Here is a 12,223-nt window from a genome sequence, read left to right on the forward strand (position 1 = left end):
TTTCTTTATTTACTATTTCCTTGTCGTCTGATCCAAACTGGACCCTGTTCAGCTAAAACCAACAACAGCTGCTTACAAACTATAGTATTAGGAACATATACAGTGGCACAGTACAATATTCATTTCATAAATATGAAATGCAACATTACAGCAGAAAACAACAACATCACAAGTCAATACCCGTTGTCTGAATTATACAAGAGACACCGAGAGCTGCCTGGTAAGGCCAGGATGAGTCAGAGTGCATCAGTGAGTGTGTGCATATATTGATATAAACAGTGTGGTTAGAGTTGAAGCAAGTTAGAAACTGGCAAGAGTGTACAAAAATAAATATACAAATAAGCTAAAAGACTAAAGCTGGGGTGGGAATAAAAAGAGGAAGAATTGCATAGGTTAACAGTAAACACGGTCGTCCAGATCAGTTGTCATTGTGGAGATGTGAATTTTCTAGTCCAGATAGTTTTAGTAAAATGCTTTCTTATTCTAATCCTGCAGATTTATGACTATGGTGACAAGTGAGAACTGAATTCTGTATTCCCCCATTATTGGCTTTGTCCAGCTTTTTTGTGCTACGAAGTTGAGAGCTATGGTGACAAGTGAGAACTGAATTCACTAAATGATAGCCATTCAAGTTTCAGCCTTCCTGTCTTTCAGGAAACTGTTGATTTGGCATAGTGGTATGTTACAGGGTCCTGGGTTTGAGATTTACCAGTGATATGCATGGTTGTAACACATTTTATTCTAGCAACTTTCCAAAATTATACAAGCAATGTTTAAAATGTGTCCCTACTTTTTGGTCTTTTGTACCCCTCCCAAAAAAACTGAAATTGAAAATAAGTGTGAAAAGCTGTGCAAGATGCCTATGGCTTACACTACTGTCATTCTAGTTATAGTGTGGGTGTGGCCACACTGGAAGTAGACTTTTATGATGGAAATGTTCTGAATTGGGCAGTTTTATCATTATTGGTTCATGCATTTTGTTTCATTGCCTACAGCCTACTGGAAAAATGTTCAAACAATAAATGTAAAATGTGCTCTAACAAGTGTGCTGTATTATGCAAGGAATATAATTTAATAAAGTCAGGAATGTGTATCAAAGAAAACATGTATGTTCTTGTTTTGTGTGCAAGGGGCCAATGATTTGAAAACAGCCCAAAGGTAATCTTTATCGAACACTGGCCAAATGCAATTTCTTTGAATGTGGTATGGGTTTCAATGCTGTTTCAATGAATGTGGGTTTCAAGGGCAGAGAAGTTTTAATGCCAAGTTTATTTTCGTTGTGCGAGAGTTTTGTTTAGGAGGTGTCTATTGGTGTTTGTGAATTGGGCTGTAAAATGTAAAAATCCAAATAATCATAGTAAAACTAAAGCAGTATGCACACATTAGTGTTTACGGTAAATGGGGTGAAACTGCCAGGTAATGGGACATTGGAATGGCTGTAGGGGTACTCTGGTGCCATATTTTGTTTGTCTGTTCAGTTTGCATTTGAAAGTTGGCATCCCACAATTCCACTGGAGGGGCGGGGTTATGTAATTATGTATGCAAATTTCATGTTAATCAGCATACAGATTTGTACCTATTTTTCATGGACCTTGTCCAGATTTTTGATGTTTCCAGGTTGAGAGGTATATTGTGTGTGTGTGTATATATATATATATATATATATGTGTGTGTGTGTGTGTGTGTGTGTGTGTGTGTGTATATATATATATATATATATATATATATATATATATATATGTGTGTGTGTGTGTGTGTGTGTATATATATATATATATATATATATATATATATATATAATATTTATGTATGTGTGCATAGATATATATATATATATACATATAAATATATATATGTGTCTGCATATATATAGATATATATATATATATATATATATATATATATATATATATATATATATAGATAGATAGATATATTCATGTTATTTGTTACCTGTAACACTTTTGTGTCCAGGAATATTTACTTTATTTACTTGCTGCCCACAATGTTTTCAAGGCAGTTTTACTGGAGAAAATGAAATGGTCCCGACATCTTGAAGTCCCCTTGCTGTGAAGATAAAGGCACACACAGCAAAAACAAAGAAAACAGTGCAGCCATGTAGGCCCTGGGATTTTTTATGCAAAATTACAGATTTTAAGTTAAGCATGAACACAGTACACTTAATGTACTTTAGTTAAAAAGCTATCATTTCTGCTACAGCAAGATTACTACATACTACACAAAATACAACATTACCAAACTGCCTATCTAAATGGTTAGCACTGAATGATAAACTTACACTCAGTAAATTAATAGTAATGATACAATAATTATGATAACAATATTTCATTTTGTGAAAAAAGGTTTTGCCATCCTGTGGCAGTCAAGACTATTACAGCACAACTGGATGAAATATATTAATAGCTAAGTGCTGTTGCATTCCTGGATGTCTTACCAGTGTCAAGTACTAGAAAACAAAATATCTGTAAATTCCAAAACTGGCTTGATGAATGCAACACTTAATGATATGGATTTCTGCGTAAACGAGAGGCTACATCTCCATATGCATAGGACCAGCTGCATTCAGAAGAAGCAAACGTGTGGTTCAGATTAATGTCAAAATGAATATATGCAAAAAAAATAATACAGCAGAGCAATGGGATAGAGGATAAAAAACAGGCACTTATTAACAAAGAAGGCCACGGGAAGAAAACATCACTTCAAGAAGCTTAACAGTATGTGTCACAGATAACTTAAGCTTTGTGCAAATGACCTGATCCAAGGAATAGCAGAAGAATTGCAGAATAAAGGAGGAGACAATATCCCCATTCTTGAAAATATGATTTCCTGGTTCTCCTCTAATATTACCAACAAGACCATAATCCTCGGTGGCATTATTAACTGGACTGATACTCAATCTCCTACTTCCTCACACAACATAAACCTATACAACTTCTCACAACTAATTAACTCTGCTACCAGGCCCTCCAAGCACTAGTCCTCTGGTACTACTCGACTGGAGTCTCGTTTCTCACTCCCATTACATCTCTGATAGCGGTACCCCTACCTGATACTCGTAGTGATCATCTTCACTCTTTCGCTCGTCGCCTTCCCCCCTCCTTACAACTATCCCACACATACATCTCCACCCGCTCTCTCAAAAACTTCAACCCTGAAATCTTCTCTAGCTCTCTAACACACACAAACTGGAGCCCTCTAAAAACCCACTCTCTAGATAATGCTGTAGCCTACTTCAATACTACATTCACAGACCTGTTAAATATTTTCGCTCCCTCCAGAACCAAAAGAATTAAAAGTAAAACAGTCCCATGGTTAACCAAAGAAAGTACAACCATCATGCATATCCATGACAAAGCCTGGAAACACTACCAAAAAAATAAAACTCCCATCACCCTGAATGAATATAAGCTACTTCACACCAAAGTAAAAAAAAAAACTTACTGTATCTGACTGTAAATCCTACTTCTCCACACTTCAAAATAACCACAAGACAAACCCTAAAAAACTCTGGAATGGTATCACCACCCTCCTCAACCCTGGCAAAAGAGACCATCCCTGCCCCAACCCGAATGCCTCCAACCTGTCCTTAGCCACCCAATTTAACTCCCTCTTTATTGAGTCTATGGCCAAACTAACAACTTCCTTCCCCAACAAAGCTTCACTTACAACTCCTCCTATCTCTTCCTCCCCAAAAACTATCACCTCCCAACCCCCTTCCTTCACTATCAAACCCATCCCTATTTCCACCATAAAAAAGTCCTTCAGAAACTGAAACCATGCTCAAATGCCCCTGATGACCTTCCTTCCTACATCCTCAAAATAGCTGCTGATGCCATCGCCTTTCCCATCTCCATTCTAATAAACCGGTCAATCCAAGAAAGTTATGTACCCCTACTCTGGAAAAAGGCCTTTGTCATTCCCCTTCATAAAGGGGGCAACAACAATGACATTCCCAATTTCCGACCAATCGTCATCTTATCCCCTATCTCAAAAATTCTAGAAAAGTCTATCCACCTACAACTTTTACCCTACCTCATAGACAACCACCTGCTTTCCCCCACACAACATGGACTTAGATATAGCCATAGTACTATCACCACTCTCCTCCCATTCCTTGAAACCATCAATAAAGCTCGGGACTCTGGCTGCCTCGTGTCTACCCTCCTTCTGCACTCATCCAAGGCCTTTGATACCACCTCCCATAACCTTCTCCTGTCCAAACTCTCTAATCTAATCTAGAGGTAACTGGTTTTCTAGTTACCTCTCAGACAGGCAACAAGCTGTCAAATGGAAAAAAGCTGCCACCTCCTTCCTTAATACTCCGAGTGTACCCCAGGGTTCCATATTGGGTCCCCTACTGTTCAACATTTTCATAAATGACTTCCACCACAACATTCCTAATGCTAAACTTATTCAATATGCAGACATCTCCACGATAATCTGCTCCACCACTTTCACCTCCACTCTCTTAAAACTAACTCAGGATGCTCTTATACTGAATGCTGGATGTTAGATAACCACTCATCATTCAACGCGTCAAAAACTAAAATCATGTTATTTACCCCCTCAAAAAGTACCATTACAGACAAGAAGTCATTCTCCATTACTAGCCAAAACAATACCTCTCTCAAGGTAGTATCCCATGCAAAGCTTCTAAGGAGTCATTAATGAACAGTTAAAATCCAATACCCACCTACAAACTAATATAAAGACAACTCACCAGAAACTCTGCATGCTCTACCGCCACAACCGCTATATCACTCCCTCTACTACATTTGTATACTCTACGACCTACCTCATTCCTTCTCTCTTATATGGTGCCCCACTTCTTACTAACCTTCAAACTTCCCTAAAGACAAAACTAGCCTCCTGTTATAACAAAATTTCTAAGTTTGCTACCGGCTATCAATCCTCCTCTCACCACTGCAATGCTCTACACAAATTAAACTGGCTAGAACTACCCAACCATCTTACCTACATTCAACATACTCATGCCTATAAACTAATCTTCAGTCCCTCTCTCTGCCCCACCCTTGCCCTCACTCTCAAAATGCATCTACCCAATAGACTTCTAAGATCCAATACCCAGGATTTGCTTTAAGTGTACAAGCCTGCTCGCTCACCAGGCAAACATCTACTATCCTTTTCCCTAGCTCGCCCCTGGAACTCCCTGCCACTACTTATTCATACTACTCGCAACTACCACTCTACCTTTAAGACCTTGCATCATTTCCATCTCACAACCCTCTGGGAATGTTTCTGCTCTCATCCCACATGACTCGCCTCTACATTATTCTCCGTTTCTCTCACTCCTTCACTGTCTCTTCTCTTTCATCATACTGAGCTTCAGTGACTCTTACCACCTTTCTTTTCACTCGTTTCACTCTTACTCCTACACCACTTTTTTTTTTCTTACTGTCCCTCTTTTCTTACATTCAACACTTAACACCTCTTATCCTCCTATCCTACTACAACTCTGCTACTAGTACATGTGAAACTCTTTTGCCACCTCTGTGACATTTCCAGTGTGTAAACAAATCTGTTTATTTATCAGGACCCTTACACATCCTTAACAATTTAAGACAGCCAACAAAAAGCACTTTAAAAGTCACTGGCCCTAGCACTGCACTCTCCCTCCTTAAACATCCCCTACTTCCATACCTTAATCTACTTTCTGCCCTTAATTCACTCTTCTCACTAGCTCTCTCTAATCTTCCTTTGACTACTCTTTCTACTGTCTTTTAAAAACTATTAATCAAATCCTCTCAGAAAAACATTTGACTGTAATTGTCTTGCCTTCATGCAACTACATTATGACAGAACTGGGTTTTTGTAACCACTTACCCCAAAAACTATATTCATCTTAATGACATATTTCTTTTTATACATCTTGAAAAATTTGCTAAAATCCTGATTTTTGACATTGTATAACATTGTATTCCTACTTATGCCTTGTAATAATCATGTAACATTGCTGTTTAATGCTAATTTATAATGAAAATTGTATAATATGTTGCAACTTTTCTCCCCGGGCCTCTGCTGAAAAAGAGCTCTTCAGCTCAGTCGGCCAATCCCGGTCAACAAATGTAAAATAAATAAATCTGTAAATATGCACCAATATTTGTCTTTTTTCCTTATTTTTTCTTTTTTTAACTGATATATATATTTGTGTGTGTTTATATTTTATTTTTTTAACTGAATTTCCACTGTAAACTGTAGATTTTTATACTATGTAATACCTTTGTTCTTCATCAGTATTACAAAATGTAAATGCACTGTCTTCATTTTATATTGTTGTCATGGAACTTTTCTCCCCAGGACTCCACTGAAAACGGGCTCTTCTTAGCCTAATGGACTATCCTGGTAAAAAAAGCTGTAAAATAAAAAAATAAATAAAGATGTTATCACCTATCTACATAAAAAGATTCTGAAAAGTGTGTGAGAACACAGGTGACGGTAGCTGGACTGTCAGATGGTGGGGCAGAGTGATTCATGGATACAGATGTTCTACATGCATTCTAATGTAAGCAAAAAGGAAAAGATGAGTTGTCCATTCTTTTACATTTTTTGGGTAACAAGGACAGTCATATCAGCTTTGCCCTAAACTTTTCCTGGCACTAACCATAGCCATCAGATCCTCTCGTACCTCACACAAACCCATTAATTCCTCACTCCACTTTGTCTATGGGACTGGCCATTCAAGGTGAGATCTGGGGGCTGAGCAGCCATTATCATCATCATTATCAGATGGTTCTAGTATTTTGTTCTTTATCTCCCCAGCCTCATGGCCAGACAGTTACATACATTGCTGAGCTAGGTGTATGGTACCAAGGCACAGGTGCTTTTAGCTTGTGGCCCAGCTACAATGCAGTGCACTGCTTAGTAGTGCTCAGTGACAGCCTACTAAAGAGCAGATTCTGATCCACACCTGCACTTAAGCTGGTGTTCATGCAACAAGAATGTGTCACAAACATGTCCTGGAATAAGTGAACTGATCCAAGCCTCTCATTCCCCATCCCTCCCTGAATGGTTTCTTTAGCTGCAATGAATGCTACAAGTCAGCAAGGGGTGCACTCAGAGCCTTACTCCTCTATGCCACGTAGTCAGCATCAAAACATAATTTTAAAATGCCAACAACAAATTACTGCTGCTGGAAAAATAATACTTTACAATAAGAATCCATAGATTTGACATTGGGTTCACAAATTATGTGAAAATGGATTGGTTTTGACATGAAGGATCATGGAATATGCAGGGTGAGGAGAACATTAAGCAATGCTGACCACACTACAGTGAGGTTCACATGATGACAAAGATACACAAAATAATTATCACATTTATTTATCCTATTAAGCACAGGCTCAGCTAGAAACGGAGACAAAAGACTTCTTTATACATACCACTTCATCTGGATTATCTCCGTTTAGTCCACTGACCAGAATATAGTCACCATCTTGTGCAAAAGAATGGCATACATGAACTGGTAAAACTCTTCTCTCAATCTTGTTGGGTAAATGACACCCAGCTAGAAACTGATTGTTCAGCTGCAACAACTTGACATTAAGATCTAATGCCTTTTTACGCTGAAAGAGAAAGAAAAAAATTATATATATGCATGCAGGCAAACACACAAACACACACACACATATATATATATATATATATATATATATATATATATATATATATATATATAGATGTATGTGTTTTATATATACATATATATATATATATATATATATATATATATAAATACATACATATATATATATATATATATATATATATATATATATATATACACACACACAATTTTTTTTTTTACACGCACACAAAGTTCAGCTGAAATATAGTGCAAAGTATTATAGAGGCATTTCCAGTACTATACGACTGTCAAAAGGATGATAAAAAAGACCAGCTCAAAATTGTACATAGATATTCCTTAATACTGTTGGTACTGGCAGTAGTTTAAAAGGGACTTACAAGAGAATGGAAAAACTACAGATATGTAGAAACTTACGATAACAGTAGAGGTCCTCCTGATCACCATTGAAGGATTCCTGACAATACGGGTGGTCACTGGTGAAATCTGGCCAGGGTTCCAAAGCTTTACCTAGATCGTACGTCTGACATATGACCTCAGTTCTTATGCTTTGGGGTATAAAGAAAGATGTACAAGCATGAATCTCCAGACTATCTCCATGCTGGCGGTCTGGAGACTGACAGAGGAGAATGGTCAGCTAGGAGGGATGTAGCTCAAACTGGTAAGAAAACTCGACTTACCCATGTAAGACACCAATGGCTAGAGCAAAGGGGGGAGAGAGAACTGAAGATGGAAGTAAGATGGAGAAGAGTAAGATGGAGGGTGGGATGGAATACTGCATCAGTGATCAGTAGGACATCTACTGTTATGGTAAGGTCTTACACAACTATACTATGCCTTGACTGAAATCACAAGTGATTCCCAGAGTTGGAGGAGGAAGGGTGGTTGACTATTAAGAAGAAGAGTTGTCCAGCAGTCTAGACAGGACTGACTTAGCAAAGGCTGCCCTGGACTTTGAGAAAGCATTCATTTTGTAGTGTTTGGTAAAGATGTGTACAGAGGACCTGCAGTCTACTATTTTGTGGAAACTCCTTAGGAAGTGACTCCCTTGTGGAACGTGCTTTACTCAGGAAAGCAAGGTCTTTATCATGACATGAGTAGCAGAAAAAAGCAGCCTTTGAAATCCAGGCTGCAAAGGTTTGTTTAGAGACTGGATGCCCCAGCTTAGAGGATAAAGAAGATAAAAATAGCTAGTCAGTCTTTCTAAAGGATTTAGTTTTGTCCAAGTAAAATTTGTGTTTGCCTGTGAATGTCTGGAGAATGTAAGATCCTTCCCTCCCCTGTTTTGGGGATTGGGAATAAAGGTGGGAAGATGAATGCCTTGACTGAGAGGAGCTCATTCACTGCCTTATGCATGAAGGTTGAGTTAGCTTCGACAGTCACCCGGTCTCTGTGAAAAGTAAAAAAGGGGGAATGGCCATGATAGCATGCAACTCCACCACCCTCCAGGCAGAAGTGAGGGTCAACAGGAGTTTGGTTTTCCAAGTACAGAATTTTAGAGAAGTGAATGAAGCTGGTACAAAAGGAGGAAGAGAAAGATTTTCTAACACATAATTAATATCCCAAGGGGGAGAGATGGGTTTCCTTGGTGGGGGCTAAGATGCAGAATTCCCCCGAAGAAAAGCATGACCTCCTGGCTGGCCATAAGTGGAAGGCTAAGGAGGAGGTAGGCATTGAAACCAAACACACGAGCTATTATGGACAAGTAAACTAAGCCTGATCAAAGAAGTTCGCAGAGATATTGCAGTATCATGGGACCTGTGCTAAGAGTGGATACTGGCTGTTTGCAGTGGCAGAAGAAAACCATTTCCAATTTTCAGTGCAAGATTTTCTAGTAGTTGGTCTCTCAGCCTGTTTTATGGCCTGTATAACCTTTTCAGAGAAGAGATGTCTTTGAGGGATTAAAAACCTATCATCTGCAGGGTCAGGCTGAGGTTTGGAAGATTCGGATGGAACAGCAATCCTTTTTGTTGAGTTATGAGTTCCGGCAATAGAGAAATTCTCTTATAATTTCCTTAAGTCAGGTGAAACACCAGGGGGAACCAATGTTGTCTTGCCCAAAATGGAGCCAGTAAAAAGAGTTTGGGTCTTTGCCTTTGTGCCGCGGGAAGAATTTTCAGAAGAAGAGGCAGAGAAGGGAAGGCATACAGGAAAGTAATGCTGTATAAAATCTTACAACAGCAGATATCCTTCACTTCACTGCTGCAGTATTCTTTACAATAGGGATTCCCTGCCAAGGGCAGTCCAACCTTTGACCAGTATACCAAAGCCTGCAGATCACATGTATGCTCCCCATGCATGGTGTAGGACATAATGGAGACATCTGCATGTGCCATTTTCAGAAGTGAAAATCCCCAGTAGGAACGACAGTCCAAGGATACATGTATGTAACAAACACATCTAGAAGGAAAAAGGACTGGGGGAGGAGGGAGGGAGTGAATACTGCAACACTAAGGAGAAGGACATCTACTGCTATGGTAAGATTTTACACAGCAGTACTATGTCCTTCCATATCACTGCTGCAGTAATCTTTACAACAGGGAGAATGCAATAGCTCATGTAGAAGACTGGGAGGAGGAAGGGGCAGCAGAGGCCTCTAGGAAGCCATGGAAAATGGCTCTGGCAAAGCCAGCTCTGTCCCTAGAAATCACATCCAACTTATAGTGCTTGATAAAGGTATGCACAAAAGACCAGGTAGCTGCCTGAAGAATACAATTAGTATCCAAACCCTTGAAAAAAGTACAAGCCACAGCTCTAGCAGAATGAGCCTCAACAGAAGGACAGCTCTTTCCACGAAAAGAATAGCAAAAACAAATGGCTTTTGATATCCAAGAAGAAACGGTTTGCTTGGAAACAGCCAAACCCAAAGACCTAGGATGAAAAGAAACAAAAAGATGTTCAGATACAAAAAGCTTTAGTATTGGTCAAACAATACTTGAGTTGTTTATGCATATCTAAGGTGTACAAAACCTTCTCACTAGCAGACTATGGAGAAGGGAAAACAAATGGGCAAATGAACAGACTGTTTACGAGACTGCTCATTAACGACCTGGGCATAAAAGAAGGATTAGTACGAAGGGACATACTGTAGAAAACTAAAAAATGAGGAACAACCATAAGGGCTTGCAGCTCAGACACATGTCTGGCAGAATTAAGGGCCAAAAGAACAGTATTCCAAGAGCAATGCTGTAAGGAAGCTTAAGTAGCAGGCTCAAAAGGAACAGAGTCAATTTTTCTAAAATAAAATTAAGGTCCCAGGAAGGGAGGAGCAAGTTTCCTTGGAGGTCTAATGTGAAGGATGCCCTTAAGAAACTGTTTGGTTTCAAATCTAGAGGCTAAAGGGGGAGTCAAAGGCAGACAAGGAGAGAGAGTGGATAGGTGGGACTTAACAGAAGAATATGTCAACCCAGCATAGAGCAATTCACACAAATAAGACAGAACCCAAAGGAACATCCACAGTAAATGGATCCAGGTTAGGAGAAAGACACTCTTCCATTCAGATAAGTAAGATTTCCTAGTAGTGGGTTTGCTGGCCTCCTGCAGGACCTAAAGTACGTCCTCAGAAAAAAGGTGTCTGTAGGGGATCAAACCCCATCAATCACAATGTCAGTTGAAGAGTGGACAGGTGGGCATGCATGTGAGATCCCTTGTCTTGTGTGAGTAGGTTCACCCTGTGAGGTAGCTTGTGATGACTGCCCTTGGCTAGATGCAGAAGAAGAGGGAATCAATGCTGGCTGGGCCAAAAGGGAGTCACCAGTAAGAGTTTGGGAGCATTCCGTTTTTTTCTTGAACAGGACTTTCAAAATGAGAAGAAGGGGAGGGAGGGTGTCCACCTTCCAGATCAGAGAGGCATGGGACTCTGGTACAAAACGGAGGAAGTTGTCTGTTCAGAGGGGTGGCAAACAGATCTACTTAAGAGTACTCCAGTGGTGGACAATGTGGAGAAACACATACTTGTGAAGAATCCGCTCTTGGGATTGTGTTATGGACCTGCTCAAAGAATCTGCCACTATGTTCTGATCTGAAGAAATGTAAACTCCCTGAAGGGTCAGCTGATACTGGACAGCTAGATCCCAAACCTGAAGGGCTAATCTGCATAGGAGATAAGACCTTGTCTCCCCTTGCTAGTTTAGACACCACATTACTGTGGTATTGTGAGTGAGAATCTTGAAGGGCTCTAGGAGGAAAAGAGGATGAAAAGTCTGAAGAGCCAGAAGAGCTCTCACATCTTTGACATTGATGTGGTCTTTCTTTTGTCAAACAGACCAATGGCTCTGCACTTTCAAGGGACCAAAGGAGGCCCCCTACTCCACATCCGAAGCATCTGTGAAGAGTTACTAAAAGGGGATTGGAGGTTGAAAGGGAAGCCCTATGTTGAGGGACAACTGATGAATCCACCACTGAAGTTCCAGCTTTAGGCAAGTATGTAGAAGAACCAGAAACTCTAAAGGATGAGAATGTTGAAGCTAAACTGACATTACAAACCACTGAAGCTTTCTCATGTGGAGTTTGGCTAGAGGGAGCATAGGAATGGAGGAAGCCATGAAATCCAGAGCCCTGAGAAACTCCCTGAGTGTAAATGAAGCCAGAGGAAGAAGG

At 39.7% G+C, this 12,223-nt stretch overlaps 1 protein-coding gene across 1 annotated transcript in view; it reads right to left on the reverse strand.

The window, feature by feature from the left end:
* The window catches only part of LOC122802327 (mitochondrial intermediate peptidase), a 2,150,265-nt gene that overhangs the window by 1,381,150 nt on the left and 756,892 nt on the right, over positions 1-12,223 (reverse strand). Inside the window, exon 7 of the mRNA XM_044071968.1 lies at positions 7,422-7,604. Coding sequence (XP_043927903.1) covers positions 7,422-7,604 — 183 coding nt within the window. The remainder of the gene's footprint in view (positions 1-7,421; positions 7,605-12,223) is intronic.

Source organism: Protopterus annectens, chromosome 5.part0 (assembly GCF_019279795.1).
Source record: "Protopterus annectens isolate FY-2018-M chromosome 5.part0, PAN1.0, whole genome shotgun sequence".
Lineage (NCBI taxonomy): Eukaryota > Metazoa > Chordata > Ceratodontiformes > Protopteridae > Protopterus > Protopterus annectens.